Source organism: Dermochelys coriacea, chromosome 6 (genome assembly GCF_009764565.3).
Source record: "Dermochelys coriacea isolate rDerCor1 chromosome 6, rDerCor1.pri.v4, whole genome shotgun sequence".
Classification (NCBI taxonomy): Eukaryota; Metazoa; Chordata; order Testudines; family Dermochelyidae; genus Dermochelys; species Dermochelys coriacea.
This window is the reverse complement of record NC_050073.1, coordinates 16,124,452-16,146,931: the sequence shown is the minus strand read 5'-3', so window position 1 is coordinate 16,146,931 and position 22,480 is coordinate 16,124,452. Positions and strand designations below refer to the sequence as shown.

The 22,480-nt window shown below is 44.1% G+C and overlaps 1 protein-coding gene across 3 annotated transcripts in view; it reads right to left on the bottom strand.

Annotated features, from left to right (window-relative positions):
- Nucleotides 1-584: 584 nt before the first annotated feature.
- The window catches only part of LOC119857570 (USP6 N-terminal-like protein), a 183,808-nt gene continuing 161,912 nt past the window's right edge, over nt 585-22,480 (bottom strand). For all 3 annotated transcript variants that reach the window (XM_038406673.2, XM_043515736.1, XM_043515737.1), the window contains 6 exons: nt 20,124-20,244; nt 18,722-18,816; nt 15,938-16,003; nt 12,525-12,624; nt 10,040-10,192; nt 585-6,926 (listed from right to left, as the gene is read on the bottom strand). In XM_038406673.2, the coding sequence (XP_038262601.1) occupies nt 5,209-6,926; nt 10,040-10,192; nt 12,525-12,624; nt 15,938-16,003; nt 18,722-18,816; nt 20,124-20,244 (2,253 nt within the window). In that variant the 3' untranslated portion in view covers nt 585-5,208. The remainder of the gene's footprint in view (nt 6,927-10,039; nt 10,193-12,524; nt 12,625-15,937; nt 16,004-18,721; nt 18,817-20,123; nt 20,245-22,480) is intronic.

Sequence of the window (22,480 nt, the reverse complement as noted above, 5' to 3'; positions counted from 1 at the left end):
TAGCTCTCTGTGTTGGAAGTCCAATGGCAGCAGGGATGGAAGTGCAGTTCTGTAATCCTGGTGGAGATTAGTGCTTTTGCATAAGGCTCAAGGACTTTTTGATCCACACTGCTGGTAACATCCTCTTAGATCTCTTCCCCCAACTCTTTTCTTGTGTGGACAGAGCAGGGACAGGACGGAGGCAGGGTGGGAGGATTTTGCATAGTTTTGCTGTACCTGTTCTTGCTCTGTAGAGATGAGACATCAAGCTCCAGACTGTCATTAAGGCCCCTCTCACCAGCACTGAATGAAGAGGGAAAGAGTAGCCAGTTCCCAGCATGAATGGCATTTTCAGAGCAGTGCCCTTAAAGCTCCAGCTCTGCACAACTACACTAATTGTATCCAGAACTAGGACCCTTGAGCAGCTAACACTGCATGGGGGGGGGGGGGGGGAAAGCAGGCACTAGACAGTTTTAGTTACACTATAAAAGCGGGGACGTTGAAGTCCAAGGAGACAACCCAAATCTTAAGTTCCCTAACGCAATGGATTTGAGGAAAGAGGAGGAGTGGGATACAGTGCATTGCCCTAGAAGAAAAACACTCTGTTTATGCTAAACTTCTTAAACTGTCATCATTACAACCATGTAAAACACAGCATTGAACACTATGTACAGTCTGTTTGGATCAGCGTAAAAAGGAATAAGCATTTTGCTTTTCAAACTCCCTTACCAAAATAAGCACATACACAACAATGGTTTAAAGTAATAATACATTAGAAAGAATCACAAAGGAATATCTCCATGTTGTAAACAAAAGTAGCAACTGAAAATAAAAGCCAATAGTAGCAGATCTCTCAAAGTGCACCAAAGAGACACACCAGCCTCTAGTCCACTGAAATGGAAAGGTTGGAGTTTCCTGAACTCTGGTGCTGCATTCCTGACACAGGGCTGCTCAAAGTGCTAATTCACCAACAAAAAACAAAAAAAACTACTCTTTTAAAACTAAATATATTTCGGCTAAGTAGAAGTTACCTTGGGGGAGGAAGCTGTTTTCCTGAGTTAGCATGAAATAACACTGGCTTTGCCATCTGATTGGGGGCATCCTAGGAGCCATGCATTATTTGTAGAAGTGTCTTGCAATTTGTTCCTGCCTTCCTCCCACAAGTCCTCCTTGTCTCTACTCCCCCCCACATATGTGAAGCTGGGCGTGATCGTTCCCATCTCTGCTACCACACAGCTCCTTATCAAGCCCAGATACCACAATGGTGGGTGCAGTATAAGAACCTGAACAGAACTGACTGGAGTCAGAGGGGTTACTTACAAGTACAATAGCCCCCACAAAGATGGCCGGGAATGCCTGAACCTGACATGCTTAAATGGTCATTTGCAACAATAGATGGAAATGGAAAGATTTAAATTGATTTGTATGTAAAATGTTAATTTCACAAAAAAAAAGTAATATGCCTGTTTATAAATGAGGCATTGCTCCTATGATACCCACCCATAGCAGCTGGCTCTGGCAGTTTAGGCCAGTAAAACCTTCGTGCAAAGACACAGATGAAGGAAAAAGGCAAGAGTCTCATGGCTGTAGCAGCAGCTCCTCGCTCCCCCCCAGAAACACACTCAGTCCCAGACGACACATATGGCTTTGCCTTCTCCTCACAGTTTGGAATAAGTCCAAAAGGCAGCAAATGAACCAGTTTGGAGCAGGGTGGGGGTTGCCTAAACTGCCCAACTGAAGAGAAGACACTATAGGGACTGATGGCATTTACCCCCTCACCTTTAATGAGGACTAGAGGTCCTAGCTGCTCAGACTATGGTGGAGCATGGTGTGCTGTGACCTGTGGCCTCCAATGATGGCACTTTTCTTACTGAAGAGGAAGGTGATCCTAAACCACATGCTGTACAATGCTGCAGGGATCATTAGCAGTCTGAGTCTAAGTCCACTGGAGTCATTCCACTGAGTTCAATAGACTTTGAAACAGGTGCTAAGCCAATTGGACTCCTATTTTAGAAGAACACTGTGTATATATATTTCAGCTACTACCTCTGAGACAGGAGGTCAGGAAAACCCAAATGATTCTTGGAAAATATACACTTGGAATTAGCTTGGCTGGCCTCTCCCAGTGAGATTTCATAAGAGGAGATGCGCATCCTGAATTCAGCGTACATGAGATGTTGGCCTGCATGGCAAGTATTGTGCATTAGGCAGCTATTAAGTGGTCTAAAGATAATCACCATTAAAAGTGTGTTTTACAAGAGGGCCTAGATACGCTTCATCTGTGACCTCACAGTGCCTACATACACCAGAATGAGCAACAGACCCAGTGGGAGGAAGCTCAAGCAAGCAGAAAAGTGAAGGTAAAGGGGTCTAATCTCCTATCACATGTGAGATCAACTCCCACTCAGGTTAGTGGAAGTTGCATGTGTGCTTGGAGGAGAGAACAGACCCCAGCACACATAAACTAAGCCTAGCGGGCGATTGCAGCTACTTTAACAATTTCCATTGCCCACTGGCTTCTAGAGCTCAAAGGGACGCACATGGTTCCTAATTAAAGGATATTGCTTGTCCTGCTGAAATACTGCCTGGGTATTATACACTCAGACATGTTACTCTCCAAACTACTGCACAGCTATTGGGAAAGGACCACTAAAATAAAAACAACTCAAGCACCTTTTCACTACAATTGAAAATGAGCTGTGGTGGCTGAGAATCATAATACTTAGCATTTATAGAGCGCTTCTCCTCCTTCAAGCGTTTTAGAAACATTACAACTAATCCTCTGTGAGGTCAGACAGTCAGGATGCTTACCCCATTTCATAGATGGGGAAAACAGGCAGAGAGGTTACACAACTTGCCCAAGGCCAAAGAGGAAACTGGTGGGAAAACGGGCATTAGAAAGGAGCTGCTGGCTGCCAGTGCTATGTTCAGGCCACCTCTTGAGAGAGAGAAATGGGGAGCTCCCTTTGCAAGCTGTCATCTACAGCCACATAGAACCACCATATCCAGCTGGTCACCTGCAGGGGGTGAGGAAGGGAACCCCCCCCATGTATTCTGGATTTTTTTGGGGTCTCCTTCCTCCGAGACATTGGCCATGGCTGGAGGTGAGACACTGGACAGGATGGGCCAGGGCTCTGAGGTGGCACCAAGCATTCTCTCTCTCTCATCTGCTTGGCTGGCTGGTTCTTGCTCACATGCTCAGGGGCAAAATGATTGCTATAGGTCAGACTAGATGATCTGGATGTCCTTTATGGCCTTAATCTCTTGGACACGTTTAGGAGCTGGTCCGAAGCCCATGAAAGTCAATGGGAGTCTTTCCATTGACTTCATTGGACGCTGGCCCAGGCTTTTAGTATATTTCTGCTCCCTAAGGGAGCCTTTAACCAGTGTTCAGGGGACACGTGTATATCTATCTATCTATCTATCTATCTATATGCATGCCTCAAGTATGCTCTCAAAGCATCCTCAGCTGTTGGAGGCATCACCTGTAGTTAATTCTGTGGAATCAGGTTCCCCATTACAAAGTATGGATGTAATAACCATGCCTAGAGCTCTATATGCTGTACTACAGTAATTCAGGCTCCTGAACCAGAAAGCAGGACTGGCATTTTTCCATAATTACAGAATATTTTCCCATTAGTTGTAAGCTTGCTTTTAAAAAAATCTTCCCCAACTTTCTTCATTCTCCAAGACAAGATATTTGCATTTCTGGACCACAGGCTTGAAGCTTTACAGGAAAGGCCTTTTCTTCTAAATCTTTGAGCCAAGATTCTCTCTTGGGGCAGCTTCTTATTCTGTTGATTTACAGCCAGACTATTTCAAGGAGGAGCTGAGCCAAGGCTTTCAGAACTTTGCCACCTTCCTTTCTAACTCCAGTGGTGGTTTCCACACTGACACTTCAGTTGCTCAAAGCAGGGACCAGTGTAGGTTTTGGAATTTTGATGAGAAGTGATCAAATCCTATTACACTCTTGTGGCTTGCTAGCTAAAGCAAAAGACCAGCCAGGGCACTGCCTCCATTGCTCAAATAAGAATACATCCTGTGTTTATTAGCATAGCTACACACTGATTGGTCGTTTACCAAGTCAGTGGCCTCCTTTTCCTTTCAGTCAGTCCTAAGGCAGTGAGCCCTCTCACTGTCCTGGCTTCACAGAGAAAAGGACAAGACAGACAGGCTGCAAAAATTATTGTAGCTCTGCTTCGACCTTCTATCCCTGTCACATGAGGAACTCAAGGAATCTGAACAAACATTTAGTGGATCAGCACAAACCTTCTTCAGGCTGGTGGAGGAGCATGGCAAACGCATCTTTCCCACTTTGCCTTCTGCCTGCATCAGAAGTTAACTTTGCTTTCTGATAAATCCTAGCTACCACACAGCTCAGAACAAACCCACCGAGAACAGAAGGGCACTTCAGCACACAACATTCAGCTTCCCTTCAGGAAACCTCCCATTGCAAATGGAAAAGAGCTAGAGAACTAAGAACGGGCATACTACACTGCCCCATTGCACTCGAGGTGAAAAGATGCAGTCTTTCCCCTGGGACGCAAGCAGTGCTCTCCGGGATTTCTGGAATAAAGCTGGATGTTGCATAGACTTTACGGAAGGCTGGCATTCCTGGTGAGAATACTCAATAGCCTTGGTTGAAGGACTGCTGATTATTAGAATTTCAGAAAAATCTATTGCTGCAAAGGCCATTGGAAAAATGCTACTGGCCACATGGACCAAGTGCTCATTTGTAAAGAAGGTCCCTCTGTCTCTCTCTCTCTCTCTCTCTCCCAAAGCTTCTCTGTTTGTAAGAACAGCTCAAAACCCTCTGCATCATATTCCCACATTAACAGAAACTAAATTCTGGTTTATGAGACCAAGCTCCTGTGTTTATAAAAACGATGGGAAAAAACAGTCAAAATATTTAGCACAATAACCAGCTTTTGCCTCTCTGCACACAAGCAGGGGTGAAAGCACTTTGTGATTTGTCCACAGAAAAAAACCGCACAGACTTTTTCACCACCTCCTGGCACCAATACATTGTCTATTGGCCATGGTACCAACTCCTGCATGCCACACGTTGCCCTCAAACATTCGTACCAAACACAGCTCAGCACAGGATCATCTCCTGTTATCTCTACCTTGCGCTGTGTTGCCTTTTAGTTGCAAACCTTTATAAGGATGTCTCATGAATAGACAGAATGTAATTATATTGTTTGTTTCCCCTCTTCGCCCCTACCCCTGCTAAAATGTCACCGATTTGGACATCTGCATTGCAGAAGTGCAGCCTGGATAGAAACTGTTCTCTGAATGGGCTTTGGCAACCTTGGGTGGTATTTTTGGCTTTGGGTGTAGACAAGGACGCGGCTCTCTCAATGCATTTAATGACTTCTGCACACACTGACTGGCAGCCACAGCCTCAAGTTCTGCAGCTGTAGGAAATGCCTCTCCATCAACTGCTGTCAAGGCTGCACCTATATGATGACCGCCCTCTTGCAAAGGCAATGCCATTTTTTTTCGGTTCAACAAGTCTTGCTCTGTAGCATGAGCCACGTGAAGTGGGGTGGTGGTCTTAACTATTTTATAGGGGCTGCACTGCCCCTGTAAAGCCGGGGATGACAGGTGTCGATCATGGAGACCCTCTGCCAGCTGAAGTGCCCCAGAGTCAAGCATAGATAAGATTGGCACACTGCTGCTGCCACCAGACAGTCTCTGATGAGGAAGCAAGTTGAAGGCTGGGTGGCCCAGTCCTGCTGTATGCTGTGCTGAGTCTATGCTCCCTCCTGAGTGCATCCCCAGATCTGCAATCTCACCCACAGATACAGATTTGGGTACCGAGGATTTTAACTCTGGTTTGTTCTGTGGCACTGCACCGCTAAGATTCTCGGTCCTGAGCACCTGCCCAAAAGAGTTATCCTCACTGTACTCCAACTCAAATATGTTGTCATACTGAGATACGTTAGAAGGCCGTCGTCTACCATCGTGCAGAGGGAGAGAGAGAGAAACAAGGGCCTTCTCCATACACAAGACAGGCACTTGTCCTTTCTCTGACAAACCGCAAGGAGAAGCAAGGTTTTGTTCTGGCGCTGAGAGCGAGTCTGTATTGGGAGGCCGGTGCTGCTGCTCTGGAGGCAGCCCTGTCAGTAAACCCACCTGGAAGATGGTAGAGCTTGTGTCTTCAGGACTCTCCGAGACGTTTTGCACAGAGGCATCTGAGGGTCTTTGTTTGGCAAGGGATGGAAGAGACGGCATTTGGTTTGGCAACTCCTGACCTGCTAATGTTTTATTGTGATTGACAGGCAGGTCTACCTGGGGGTTGTGGCTCTGGGCGGCAATGTCCCCTGCAGAGTTGTCCTCGGCTGTCCCTTCGGGTTGTGCTTGCTGAGGTGCCGGCAGCTGAGCTGCCTGGAGAATGGCCTGATTTGTGTTGCCTACAACAGAGGAGGGACTTTGTTCCTGCAGTTCCCCTTCATCCATTCCTGCACTGAGAGTCTGAGGACTCTCTTGTGAAACAGCCTCCCTGCTCCCTGGCAGTGCATCCTGGCTCTCCGGGAGGGCCGGAACCTCATTCTCCTCTGAAGAAGACAGCTTCTGTGATGTGGTTTCACCAGCAACTTCCTTTGGCGACTCCACCTGATTTTCTTCTCCATGCTGGTTTTCCTCTTGGCATTGCTGGTGGCCCTTTAATGGATGCTGATGCACATCTGGTGCTGCTGCCAGCGAGGGAGGCCCATCCTGCTGCAGAGGTGGGAGCCTCTTGTTTATTGCCACGCTCGCATTACCAATAGTATCATTCAGATGAGCAGGGCTGTTGTGTGGAGAGGACAGCTTTGTATCTCTGTCAGGGTCGAGGTCAGTGGCAGCCTTATTCTGCCCATTCGCTGCAATGCTGGGTTTCAGTGCCACAAGATTTAGAGAAAGCTCCAGCCCCAATGGTTTCTTAGGGAATTCTTCAGGTTTTGCTATAAGGGAAAAAAACAACACACACATATTAAACTCTTTTTCAAGGAGTGCTTTAACAAGTCCAGCAAGACAGGCCATTGGGAGGGATCTGAACTGTGTCCAACAAACATCTGCCCTTCAAAAGGGGGGATGCTTTAGTCACTCAGAGCAAACGGTGTTTGAAAAACAAAGATGGAGATCACACGTTAGCCTTTGTGAGCTTCCTGCCGGTGATCAGCCTACCTACAAGAGGTTCCATTAGCCACACCGGCAACCTGGGAAGCTCCAGCATGATCCCCAAGCTCACTGGCCTCCTGTTCTAGCAGGTTTGCCATCTAAGGCAGGACTTTCATTTATAAACATTTAAATGTTTCATTTTACTAACAGTTGATGCTGGGATTGCTGCCAAAGGTATTTAGGCGCCAAAATTTCAATGGCATTTGAGTGCTGGAATCCAAGGCTGAATCTGTATTTAAGGAGATAAGAAATGGTCAACCAGTTTGTAGCTCATCATGGCCCTGCTGCTGCCTTCCTTGTTCATGTGCAATAGTGCCTCACTCAGAGGGTAGTCCCATTACGTTCCCTCATCTCCAAACATAAGCACTTTTTCATCTTAATGAAATTATTAGTAGCACAAATGCAGCCATAAATGAGGACAATGATTTAACTGGGGCTACTTGCTGAATGAGACACAACCTGGCCAGCATACTCAGTACTAGATCGTTAAAATGTTACTATTCCATGTTGTAATTATATAGCTGGATTTCTATGCTTAACAGTAACTGGCAAAGGAGAAAAATTAGGGTTATGTCCTGATTTTGCTTCTTTATGAAGTATAATGGTGGCCTAAAAGGGCTTAACAAAAACTGTTTTATTCTCCTGGTTTTAACATTACACAGTCAGGTTCTGTCTAGCTGGAAGATTTGATGGTGACTGGAGAACTAGTGAAATGGTGGCATCACAATATAATTATTAAAAATGTGGATTACAGTTGTGCTGGGGCTGTGCAAACATAGCAAGAGGCTGTCCCTACTTTGGACATCTTACAAACTAAACAGACACAGGGAGGGAGGGGAAACAGAGGGGAATTGACTGGCTCAGGGTCACAGTGGCAGAGCAGTAACAGAACACAGGTCTCCAGTGCCTCATCAGTCTGACCACCACAGTGCTTCCCCAGAAGTGAAAAGCCTGAGCAGTTGAGAGAAGAGATCGGAGCCAGAGGATTTCCACACCTCCAGGCTGTTTGGGTTTATTTTATTGTGTTATTGGTAGCACCTATTTTAACCTCAGTGAGGAACCAGTTGAATAAAGGATGCCTTTGTTAAAGATTCACATTGCCTGCCCCTTCACCTACAGAGGTAGAGCTCACAAAAGACACCCCCTGAGGCCTCTCAGAGGTCAGCACCCAAAAGCAGGATACACCAGACTTGACATTTCTGATACTGTTGCAGTATAAACAAGCAAAGTGACAGCAGAGGTGGGCACTAGGAGTCAGGACTCCTGGGTTTCATTCATTGTGTAGCTCTGGGTAAGTCACTTAACCTCTGTCTCTGTTTAGCTGTAAAATGGACATACTTTGCTGTTCACAACTTTGTTGTGAGACTTCAGACAAGACTGAATCTTTACACAGGGCAAGATGCATGGGTCAGAATGCACCTGCACCTCCAGAGGCAGCCAGACAAAGGAATTGTGACCCACCACTGTGCCTTTCTTGGGTCTCCCTGTACTCCACAGGGGGAACTCATGTGTGCTGGTTTCTTGTCAGATGCTGCTATTTCCTCCCCCTGCCCTGGCTCAGCTCATACCCTGCCTATTTGGAGAAAGCGGGGAGGGGGGGAAGAATGCTCACCCCCTCCTCTCTGCACACACCAGCAACCTGGGTAGCCTGTAAAGCAGAGCAGAGGGGAAGCTATCATATTCTCTTATTCCCCTGCACGAGCATGTATGGCAAGTGACAATCTCAACCTTAAGTTTTGCAGTCTTTTCTCAGAGGAGCTCAAAAGTTCTTTACTGACATCAAAGATCATGTTCAATAATTAATTCCCTCTTACCATATAAGAAAAGCTCCATGTATGTGTTTTGTTGTCAGCTGATCAGGGTTATTAGTCTGATTATACAACAGTCCCAAACCTTGGGAGTTCAGATAAAAATAAACTGGCTCCAAACCACCCTGATTTGAGGTTGCAGAACCTGGTTCCCCTTAGCCAGTCTCTAGTTACAATCTGACACAAGAGTTCCTCAGAACAGGCCTAGAGAGAACTGCAGACTAACAGTTCAGTGCAATCATGCTGTATTCTTGTACTTAACCAGGTGGGGTTTTGTAGGTTTCTAATGAGTGTTTCATTTATTTTTCAATAAGCGTTTCTACAGCAGGGGCCATAGCCAACTGAGGTGGTTCCTCATGCACCATGAAGGATTTATGCTAAGGGGGCTCTAACTAACCACTCACCTGGAATACAATGCTACAACATAAACAGGCCAATTACCATGGCAACCCCTGCACTATCTGAAACACAACATTGCCCCTCCCTGCCCTGTGAAGTGCCAGTGGCTGGGAAGTTCACACACCCAGAAAATCTGTGTAAGCAAAAGGACGCATGCAGGCCACAGCTGCAACATCTGGCTCAATTCAAACACGCAAAGACTCTGCAAATCAGAACAAAATACCCAAAAGGAGCAGAGTGATGCAACTTGGGGTTAAAAATCATTTATGACAAACAGGACAAAGGGCCAGATTTTCAAAAGAGCTCATGCTCCAATTTAAGTACTGAAATAAGCAGCCAGATTTTCAAAGAGCTCAGCATGCCTGTGCTGAGCTTTGCCAAAAAATCCATATATCTCCCTAGGAGCTGTCTGGTCCCAGAATACAACAGTGACATAAAGCCACCATTGCTCAACGCACTCTACCTTTGCACTCGAGATCTTGAACAGAACAGAGAACTGGGGTCACACAATTGCCTCCGCAATTCAGAAGGCCACAGCAGTTAGCCTTTTCCTGCTGTTTGAGAGAAAAGAATCCTGAAAAAATTGGATTGCTCTGGCCCTGAAAGATAAGGTTAGTGCTGGCATCAAGAAGTTAAAATTAACTCTAGGGGAAGAATTGGAATTAATGCTGCTTTCATACTCTGCCTACCTGGGGGTGGAAGGTCAAATTTCATTTTGCGCAATTCAGTCATGGACGTTTGCAATTGTTCAATAATATCATCATCTTCATAATGCAGAGAAGCAGAAATTCTCTCCTGCAGGAATTCCCGTAAGTCTTCCAGGGACATCTTCAGTAAGCGTTCTGGTGGACAGCAGAAAACATAGCAAAATGTGAGAACAAATCAATTAGATTTGGGGTGGGGTGGGGGTGGGGTGGTAATCCAGACAGTGTTTCTACTGGATCAGCAGTTTTAACTCTATTAATACAGGAGATCTGGTGTACATTTAAGTTAAAATGTGGGGCAGAAGAAACAATGCATTGCTTCCTTTTTCCATGCGTTTTTCTACTAGGTATTTATGGTTCTCTCAAATCGATCTCTAGTCCCAATTCTGCAAACATTTATGTTTGCATGCAACTTTTCTCAGGTGAGTAGTTCTCACAGACTTCGATGGGCTCATTGAATGAGTAAAATTATGAAGGTGCACAAATGTTTTACAGGTTCAGGGCCTTGGTTCAGTGACAGAATGTGTCTGACTGTTCCTGAATGTTTCTTTTACACCTCTAGGGGGAGTAAAGCTGCATGTTACAAACACCACAGATTAATAGCGGATAGTGCAGCCTGAGGTGGCTCAGCACAGAGATTCAGAATTGGTGCTTCACACTCTTCCCGTACCTAATATATGATTTCGCAGCCATCCAAGATGCAGAAGAGCCACTGCCACCCGTCCCACTGCATTGTTCATCAAGGCTTAATTTGTCCAGTCTTCCTCTCTTTTTCTTTACATACCATACTTCACATGCACCAACCAATTACTTTTAATTAAAGGCTTGTCCGCATGGAGACTTAGCGCACAGCAAACAGAGGTGTAAATCTACCCTGCCATGCACTAACTGGCTGAGCGGACCCTGCTACTGCACACTTAAAAGTTCCATAGTGCACTTTGATCTACTAAGATTTCTTTCTTGGTAAGATTTTTAAATAATTATAGGAAGTTTAGGATGGATGCAGATAAATAGCACTCACCCACTTATAAATGCACCTACCTCGCTAATGTACTAATGGTATCCATGTGATGGATACATGGTTACCATGCACCTTTGACCATTACACCTGCACTCCGTCCACTAATCCATCTCTTCAGGATTTATTCAAACATTCCAAACCTCAGAGCCTCTTCAACCCCCTGCATTTCTCCTGTTCCCTCTAAAAAAAAGTTACACCGGCCAAAGCTCTCAGTGAGCAATATTCACTACTGCCCTGTGACAGGTTTAGGAGCTGACCCTGTGACCCAGTATGGCTACAAATGAAAGCCTTGTACCCACTGGCAAGAGGAGATGCTGAGCTTTCCAGTGAGACCAGCAGGACCTGCCTTGAAGTCCTGAGATGTCTAACTTTAAGGCAGTGATATTTTTATGTAAATAAAAGCAATTTCAGGTCATTTTTAGAAGTATTTTTATAAATACATTATTGTATTGCTCTCTCCTCTGAGCCTTGTTTAGTTGGACTAAGGAACATGACTTTGGAGAAGAAGAGATACAAATAAACAAAACAAAATAGTCCCAACTAACATTTTTAAATGCTCTCTATACACTCTTAAAATGGTTTTTCTGTAAAGTGTGTTACATGTGCACAATATAGTACATGGTGTCAGAAAGTGCATTTTGTAATGTTTACAGTTCTGTAGACCGAGCCCAAGATTGCACCATGGTGGGGATTTTTTTATTTTTTTTTTTTAAAGACTGGATGTTTCAGTGCAGGAACTGTGCCTTCTTTGGTGTATGTACAACACCTAGTGCTAAGAAAACCATGCAATCAACCACAAAGCATTCATCTCCACCACCAATATGCGCTGAGCAAGGCAGGGCTCCTATAGGACATACTGCCCTGGTCCACTGAGGGGAATTTCCCAATGGCTGATGGAAGTCCTGTATCAGAGGACGCACTGAGTAATCTCTCTTCTCTCCCTCAGTATACTGAGCAGGTGGGATTTGGCCCTTGCAGAGTAGATGTGAAAAGGCCAATGTGCCTTTTTTGCTGGCAAAAGCATAGTTTTCCTCTGGCGTTAAGAGTGACAAACATGGGACTGTGTGTAGTAATTTGTTTTCTCTGAACTCTGGGTGAGGCCTGAAACTGCACCAGTCTGTAATGCCCAGTAGGGGTTGCACGGTATCATACATGTGTAAATCCAGTGATACCGAGAAAAAAGCCGAACAGCCAACTGTGGAGCACCATCAGGCTAACTTCAGACATGGTGTAAATGGGGACGGCTTCAGGAGATGCACCTATTTTGGTCAGATCTGTATCTTGGTCCAATTAAAGTAGAAGGAAAACTTTCAAACCAACACTGGGCTTCTCTCTCTCTCTCTCTCTAAGCCCTTCCTGACTAAGGAGGTTAAATCTAAACCCCAGACTCTAATGATAGGATCATCCCTACTGAATGGGAAAGTCAAGCAAGTCTGCTGAGCCGCTTACTTTTGTGCAGCTTCAGGATGGTGTAAGCCATGGCTGTCAGAACCCGTTCTCCTTCCAGGATGTAGATATCCCACAGCCGCAAGGTGAGCGTGAAGGGAGTCTGTTTACAAAAAGAAGCAGGTTAGATGATGTGATGATCTGGGGAATCTGCCCGTAAAACGTATGGATTCTGGGTGAGATTATGAACCCTTTCCCTGTAAGTATCCTTACTAATCTGCCAATTCCATCTGAGGCTCATTGGCTTCTCTTTGTGCTTTTGCCTTTATACTGGGTCGAAATACCAAACGTGGGTGACAAAGGGCTAACAAAAGAGGGTCACTGACTTAACACAGAACAGCACTAAACAGACTGGCTCCCCACCAGGAGAAGGGATTTATTAGGGGAGAGCTCACTGAGCAAGAAAGTTACCCATAACACACTGTGGTCCCCTGTTGAGGCTGACCAGGGAGTCCACCTGATGTAGGAGACAGGAAGGTGATAAAGGGCAGAAGCTGATCTACTTGCTCTCTCTTTGGCCATTTTTCACCAGCTTAAGATTAGTGAAGCTGCTGCGGGAGCTGGGTGAGGCAAAGCAGGGGAGATCCTGCCTACACGAACACACAGTGTGAGCTAGAGCGAGAGGAAATGCATGTAGGATGTATTATTTTTGAATGGATCTGTGTATTTCTCATGCAATTTAGTAAAAAGCAACAGCACTGTGGAACTCTGCCGAGTGTGTGTTATATGCTACAACTACCACATGGTCTGTGAGTTAAATTGCATCTCTGAAGGCTCACCCCTTTGGTGGGATTCTGGGAGAGGTGCGTTTAAATGACAGGGGCAGTCTGAGGAGTCAGCACTGGTTCCAAGGGTAGGCAGTGGGGCTGCATGGTTGCAACTCTCAGGGGTGTGTGGTGCTAGACAGAGGGTCTGCACTCAAAGAGCATCAAGGAACCCCAAGACTGGGGCAGTGCTTGGAATCTGTTCAGACCTGAGGCTTAAAATCCCAGGGGATCCAGATGCTGGATTCCTGTCCTAGCACTGTGGTGGTCTGCCAGCAAGGGGAATCGGACATGATCTGTAACAGATGGCATAGTATTTTGCCCCAATGCTATTCTAACTGTATTGATCTGCTCAGGAATGACAGTGCTTAGAATGTGCCATAAACCTTCCTATTAACACCCCAATGTAGCACAGAGAGATTCTTTGTTTTCATGACAGATTTAGGGTTGTGTGTATATTATGAGCTACAATTCTGGTTTTAAAACAAGTGTTCACATCCTTGGATGGCCAGAGAGTTGCAGTTAAGATAGACACAACGTTCCTTCTTTGGGTCGGTAAGGTGAAAAAATTCAATCTAAGACAACTTGCAAAAGGATTCCCTACCTTGAAAAGTTGTTACTATATTTAGTTTTGCAAGTATGTGAAATCTTTGCTATTTTCAAGGCTGAACACACGAATCATCAGAACAGACAATGGCCTGTTTAATTGGATGATCCTGGGCCTGTCTGTCTAGTATATCAAGGCAGCTTTGCACTGCTCTGGTGACACAAAACTGCCCTCAACCCAACAGTGTGGGACTTCCACCAGCATAGGGGAATCTTTTGTGGCACACAGCCACTAACGTGGCTCCTTTGCCACTCCCTGCGGCTATCACCATAGAAGTGTGGCTGGGGAAAAGAAGTGGAGCAGGCTCCCTTACGCTCATTTGATTCCTTCCTACTGGAACATACTGTAGGGGCCATTGGCAGTTGCTCTATGCCAGTGATCAGACCAATTTAAACAGAAGTGGCTTGACTGTCAAAGGTGTTGAGCAACCTCATTTCCCAGTGAAGTCAGTGAGAACTGCAGGTGGATTAAACACCTTTGACAATTGGACCATTTCTGTTGTGATATCTAATTATGGACTTAGGAGCCTACATCTATTTGCTGAAGTTTGAAAATTCTGGCCACAGCAGTTGATTTAATTCAGAGACACAACTATACTATAGGTTTCAGAGTAGACAGAACGCCACTAGCTGTCACCTTCAGCCCCAACTAAAACCTCTCCAGTGCACCATCAAGGATCTACAACCTATCCTGAAGGACGACCCATCACTCTCACAGATCTTGGGAGAAACGCCAGTCCTTGCTTACAGACAGCCCCCCAACCTGAAGCAAATACCAGCAACCACACAACAAAAACACTAACCCAGGAACCTATCCTTGCAACAAAGTCCAATGCCAACTCTGTCCACATATTTATTCAAGTGACACCATCATAGGATCTAATCACATTAGCCATGCCATCAGGGGTTCGTTCACCTGCACATCTAGCAACGTGATATGCGCCATCGTGCCGGCAATGCCCCTCTTTCATGTACATTGGCCAAACCAGACAGCCTCTACGCAAAAGAATAAATGGACACAAATCTGACATCAGGAATCATAACATTCAAAAACTGGTCGGAGAACACTTCAACCTCTCTGGCCACTCAGTAACAGACTTAAAGGTGGCAATTTTGCAACAGAAAAGCTTCAAAACCAGACTCCAACGAGAAACTGCTGAGCTTGAATTAATATGCAAACTAGATACCATTAACTTGAGTTTGAATAGAGACTGGGAGTGGCTGGGTCACTACACATATTGAATCTATTTCCCCATATTAAGTATCTCACACCTTCTTATCAACTGTCTAAATGGGCCGTCTTGATTATCACTACAAAAGTTTTTTTTTCTCCTGCTGATATTAGCTCATCTTAACTAATTAGCCTCTCACTGTTTGTATGGTAACTTCCAATTTATCTGTATGTTATATATATATATATATATATATATATATATATATATATATATATATATATATATATATATATATATGGGGAACATATAGTAAGATAGATATAGATATATATCTTACTATATGTTCCATTCTATGCACCCAATGAAGTGGGCTGTAGCCCACGAAAGCTTATGCTCTAATAAATTTGTTAGTCTCTAAGGTGCCACAAGTACTCCTGTTCTTTTTGACTATACTATACTGCCTTTCATCCAAAGATCTCAAAGTCCTTTACAAGCGTGATGAACTTACCCTACTGAGGTAGGTATTATCCTCTTTATAAAGTTGGGGAAACAGATGCTCAGTGAGGGTAAGTGATTTAGTAGATTTGTGGCAGAGCCAAGGAAAATAAAAATCTGACTCCCATGCCTATACTTTTGCCCTAAAACCACTTTTCATCTATTATTCATGGTGTGACCGTCTGAGTAGCATGCAGTTATTATAAGCCTATCTCCTGCCAGGTATATGCTTTATGAAAATATGCAAAATATCTTGGCCTATAAAATATTCATGGAATCTTATTAGAAAAATACGTAAAAATTTCCAGATACACTAAAGAAAATCCACTCTGGATCCAGGTTGCCAAGTAGACACGCTCCCAGGAAGAGCCCTCACCCGATCAATGAAGCACTGCAGGAACCACTTTGTTGTGTAAATCCCCGTTGTCATCTGCTCCTTGTCCTAGAATGAGACAACAAGCAAAAAGATGTTTACTTCACTGGACCGGCTGCTGGAAGCTTGTGTAAAATTCATGTTTTTTTAATACTTATTTCTGGACAAGGTCCTGGAAATGGTTTGTCAGGCTCCGAATGGGTCTATGAAGCATCATCTCTTCTGAAATGTGTCTCCTATCCCTACTCAAATGACAGTAAGACCAACCCAAACCCTTGCCTGAACCTGAGCCTGAGCCTTACTGTAGTTACATTTGTACCCCTGGTTTCAGCTGCTCCAAATACATATAGCCCCACACAAGTGCCAACATGCCACAGAAAAGGCATTTGTGCTAGAGGGTTTTCTGGCCCAATTTCCAGACCAGAGAGGTCTGCAAAACAGTTCAGACAATAGAAACACAAATTAATCTAATAAATAACATTGTTTTTACACCTCTTCCATTCAAGGATCTCAAAGTGCTATGAGCAAAGGATGAAGGAACTGGGTGTGTTTAGTTTGGAAAAGAGATGAGGGGGAACAGGATAGCGGTCTTCCAATACTTGAAAGGCTGCCATAAAAAAAGAAAAATGGAGAAAAGTTGTTCTCTCTTGCTGCAGAGGGTAGGACAAGAGGCGGTGGGTTCAAACTACAGCATGGCAGATTTAGATTAAATCTCAGGAAAGACTTCCTAACTGTAGGAACAGTAGGGCAATGGAACAGATGCCTCAGGAGGTTGTGGAAGCTCCTTCACTGGTGGTTTTCAAAAGGAGGCTGGATAGCCATCCGTCTTGGATGGTTTAGACACAACAAATCCTGCAGCTTGGCAGGGGGTTAGACTAGATGACCCTTGAGACCCCTAACCCTGATTCAAACAATCAAACCTCACAATGCTCACCTGATATAGAAGAAAAGCATCCTATAATAATTCTAGACATGCTTACGGACAAAATTGTTTGCTACACCACATTCACATAACAAGCTCCAAACAAGCCCTTACTTGCTGAGCTAAAGGAGACACTTAACTAATTATACTGGTTCATTGCCTGTGTGGTCTGCAGGCACGAGAAGACAAGTTCGCACATGCCTGAGCAGCTTGGACACTCTATATCCAATAGAGGGCAACGGCACACAGACAGGTGGGTTCATGGCTTTGTGAATTTTTGGATCCTTATCTAAATGGGCCTTTTGGACATTTGCTATCACTAGTTTCAAGCCTGCTCTCCTTCTGCTTCCCCCTCACTCTGGTGCTAGATGAAAAATTGCAGGGTATGCCTCACTGGAGGGATGATGTACAACACATGCACCTGCATGAAAACAACGGGAGCACTGCTGTGGTATCAGAAAAGAGAAACTGAGGGAGGAGCACCAGAAACAAGGGGGAACACCTCCAGAACCACCCCTCCTGTCAGCTGCACTCACCACCAGTCCAGCTGGGATTCTAGGGGTACCAGCTACCTGCTTTTTTCCAGCAAACTCCTTTTTTGCCAAGCAAGAAATTCCCTGTATCCCTCCAGAGTCTCTTCAGCTTCCACCTCTACTCGATTACCTTCACTTTCCAAACGGTTAGACTTTATTTAACGGGACAGATCAGCCAGAAACAAGGATATAAATCTTACTACTAAGTGTTCAAACATGAATTAGCTCAAGGAAGTTTAACAACGATAGCACCTGGTATGATCACATTAAGCAGGGGGGTGTATTGTTAAAGCACAGACATGGGCCCCTCTTCTGTACTTTCCCATACCCCGTTTTGCAGAGGTATAGCATGCTCTCCATTCAGGGAAATATGGTTACTAGCTCGTGGAGTCTCTCAAATGCAGGTACTTTTGTTCCTGTTGGCTGGAATTCAGTGTTTCTTCCCCCGCCACCATCTCTCTCAGAACAGTGGTAATTTAGTGAAAAACTAGCCTGGCTGTGTTACATTTCTACAGCAGGCGTGGGCTCATCTGCAGCACCAAGCAAGAGCTATTTCAGATGATGGCAATATAAACAGCTTTTCCTGGAGACACGCCACAAAGACCCTCTAGGAATGCAGAAAACATTTAGGGATCTGAATACCTAAAATATGAAACACATGCAGAAAAGGAGGAGCAAGTGTCACATAGCTGGCTAGTCGCTAGGTCCCAATCCCATACTGCAGATGCTATTCCAGCTAACCAATAGGGTTGTATCATCCTCTGGAGACAAAAACCGTTGGAGATGCTGAGCCAGCAAAATGAATGACACAGCATCAATTCTAATGTTTCTTGTGTCCCTCTGCTGGAAGGGAGGAAATGTCCCCACACAGCAGGATTGGCATAGGAGAATGTTAAATGAAAACAAATGTGCAGCATAGAGCCAAACTGTAAGGGGAAAGCTCGGGGCTTTCCAGCATCTGCAACGCAAAAAGATGGTAATACCCTCCAGGTTTTATGGCCAGCATAACATAGCAATGCCCGGTTAACGCATGAAATAACTCCGTTCACACATGCCCTAGAAACATTTTCCTGTTCCTGCCTTTTATAGGAAAGTTCCAGATTTTACAATGTCTTTCACAAATGCTGGTGGCCAGCCACAAAACCTGAACTGTTCACTTCAGAAATATTTAGGAGACAAATGAGTTAGCTAAATATTGCCTCTTCAGTGGCGGAAGCAGTTGTATGATTAGCTGTATATTAGGGTAGGAGTGTATTTAACAGAACAAGTTAACATTAAAGCATTTAACATAAGCATGACATGAGTATGGGAAGGTGGTTGACAAAAAGATACCATGTGCTTCTTCAGCTTTGGAAATAGTTTGCTTAAAATCTGCTCATGATGGGCCTGAAATCTCTGCAGCTTTGGGAACCCAGGAATGAAAAACCCTTTAAAAGAGAAATACACAGAAGCAATTAGAGACAAACTTAAAAGTAACAACAGATGTATACTGGGGAGCTGATTTTCCAAGATGCTGAAAATCCACATCTCCTATTAACTTCAAGCGGAGCTGAGGATGCTCTGCAAATCAGACCTTAATGGCCTTTTGTCTTTCATGGCCTAAGTTCTACCTCTTTTATTTGGGCTGTGTCTAAAACTCTGCAACATACCCTACTCTGGCATCCAATACTGGTTCTTCTGAAACTGCTCCTCCACAACAGACCAGTCAAACCTTAAACACTCCATTACAATCTGGGCCTGATCCAGAGCCCATTGAAGCCAATGTAAAGGCTGCCATGGACTTTGGATCAGGTCCTTTATTTGCATGACAAGGTATGCTAGGCAGTACATCATCTCTCTGGGTCTAGAACAGACAAACAGTGGTAAAAAAGTTTTATACAATGGGAGTACAACATGAGCTTCCCCATCACTATAATTTAATGGCAGACACATTTTAACCCAGATGTTGAAACTATAATAAAGTCAGAGGGTAGTTCTGTCTTCCGTGCATGACCTCTGCTTCTTATATGCAAAGAGCCTCTCTTTTCTTTTCTTTTTTTTTTTTTTTTTTTTAAGCAAAGTGTGTGATGGTTTTATGACAGGATAAATAAAAGCAAGCAGCATGTGAGCAATGTCTTTCAATGCTCCCTCACTATGATCATCTGTAGCTATTAAAATTACACAAACCACCCTTCTTATTAAAAAAAATCTCTGCACAAAGACTTCAAAAAACAACACTTTCAGTTTAAAAATCACAATAAAATGAAAGGAGCGTTAATGTGGTTGGTGTAAAATAGTACACCACATTTCCCAGTACACATCTGGACAAATGCATTACGGAATGTATTCTATAGTGTGTTTAAAGCAGCGCACTATGTATGGTTCCTAATGGAAGTCTACACTAGACATTATTTTTAAACCTAGAGTTAATTGATTGTCATGAAATTTTTATATCCTGGAACACAGTAGCTTTTACAAATGTGTTAATTACCTTGAGTCAAGAAAGTCCAGTGTAGATAAACCCTAAGTTTTTCAATTATAAACTAGTCAGCATGCAAAGGCCAAATCATTTTACACATAATAAAGCCTTTATACATGTTTCAGATAATCAGGGGACAAGAGCAGGAAATGGGTGGTACACATCTGACTGCTGATTTCCTCTTGCTGACCAAAGAAGCAGCAGCACAAAGACTAATCAACCATCATGTAAAGTCTACAGGAATGGTTGCAGTTCTGCTTTTCTGCTAAGGCTTACCATGCATTGCATGTCTCTGATTGGTCAGTAATTGTGCCAGTGCCCAAAAGGCATCCTCTTCATTTAAATACATCAGCAGAATGGCAGCAATCTGACTCATCCCTTGGCAGTAGCTCACTTCCTGGAAGGGACAAGCAGCACATACATGTTTACATGACACTAAGCTGTGCACAGACACACATGCGACTTCCACCGTTTTCATTAGGCAAGTGCACAGCTTTGTTTAAAAACATCTAGACGTCAGTACTTTCAACAGGTTAAGGATACCTGTGTCTCTAAAGATACACTCTCGGGCAGTGGTTTTCAATCTTTTCTCATTTGCAGATCCCTAAACATTTTCAAATGGAGGTGAGAACCCCTTTGGAAATTCAATCTGTGATCTGCAAACCCCTGCCACAGAATTCAGACTGAAAATTAAGTGAACAGAATTCAACTATAAATGTTGCACATGATTGGCACAGAATTTGACACGGTGTGAGAAAGGGCGCTGAACTGTGGGCTTCTATGGTAATGACAACACTTCTGGGTTTTGACCAGCAGGTGGGAGTATTCACATGTTTGTTTGACCAGACAAATGGAATGCCTTTTCTGGGATCTGAAACTTTGTTTTCACAGTCACCTTTCACAGACCCCTTTAAACATCATATGCAGACCCCCAGGACCACAGGTTGAAAGGCACTGCTCTAGGAATAGGATTTTCAAAAGCAACTTGAGTGATCCAGGAGAACAAATCCCTCTGACTTTCAGTGGGGCTTGTGCACCTCAGTCACTTAGGTGCTTCTGAAAATCCCACCTGTGCATTCCCTTCCCACTGTTCAAGGGCCGTTTTTACTCTGTTTATTCTCAGATTCACAGCTCCCATAGGATACTATATTATGCTTCTATTGTTCAACTAAGTCAGCCCCATGGACTTGAACATCAGCTGCTATTCAGTCTCTGGCTCTGTCCATACTGTGGTTAAACTCATAATTGCAGCAACTATATCTAAGAATGACTGGGAAAGATTTTCAGAGGCCCAGGTCTCTAACACCCAGCAACTTTCAATAGGACTTAGGCGCCTGACTGCTATTTGGGCCTTTGAAAAATCTCTCCCTCAAGTCTATCATGTAATTGCTAGATAGCTCCTTGTGAACTTCTACACCAGATCTCTATTAGATCAAACAGTCAACCATTTGGGACACCACTTGATATCAGTGGATTCTGCACCAAGTTCTTAGTGTCAACTTAACATCTATGGAGACTGAAGTCCCCTATTCATCCATAGCACAGGTTCCACAGCAAGCAGAGCAGCAGCAGAACTTTCCCCATGCTTCCTCTAGCTTTGGCCTGGAAAGTCTACCTTGAGAAGTGAGAGGGTAGATCAGGCTCCATGGTATCTTTGCTGAGAAAACTAGCCAGGTTGCCAATCATGTGTGGGAGAGATATGGACACTTGCCTTTGGGAACTGAACTGAGAGTGTGCTAAGTTAATTTCACATAGGCCTCTGCACAATGTTACAACTTCCAGTCACCAGCCGGCTGAATTGGCAACAGTGACTAGAGATGAAAGAAAGTTTAGTTGGGATGAATTTGATGCATTTTAGCGTCCAAGGACAATCCATGTTGTCACTACAGAAATTCCCATCACATAAGTAGACTTACACTTGGTTTACAAAACTCTGCTTTGCTATCCCAGGGATGGTCCCAAGACATCCAGAAAATAAAAACCCTACTGTACTCTACCCTATCTTCATGAGCAGAGAGTGCTCTTTGTGCCAAATTGCCTGATGGCTCTAACTTGGAGATATACCCACTAGTTCAAGGCCATGAATCTCATTTTGTTATGCTACATGAGCTAGGAAAACATGAACCTGAACTACAAAAATTCAGTCACAAGTAATGTTACAACTATTTCAGGAAATACTGTATAGGATGATAAACAATGTATTGCTCAGATGCTATTTGGGGTTTCCTTAAACATGCTAGTCCTAAAAATATAAAGGGAAATTCAGCAGTCCCCCTAAGTATGCTTGGGCAGGGGGAACAACATATTGTTTTTTGTCTACAAGTCCACTATGCCAATCTAGATCTTCTGGGTTAACTGTCCTCCACTGGCAGATGGAGACAGTCAATTTCTCTAGTTCATTTATGCCTACTGTCCTTTAAACCCTTCAGCTGAAAATGATTAACACACTGTAAGAAGTTACAGTCTTCAACCATGAGGATACCACTAAACACAGGGCTAGAAATCACAAGAAAAAACAGATAGATACTCGTTTTGGACAGTAGGCTAGACTCCTGGGATAATCGTTCATGGGGAGGGGGTGGCAGGGGGGAAGGATTATGATAAAGGGCAGTTTATCTTCCTGTGTTGAGCTC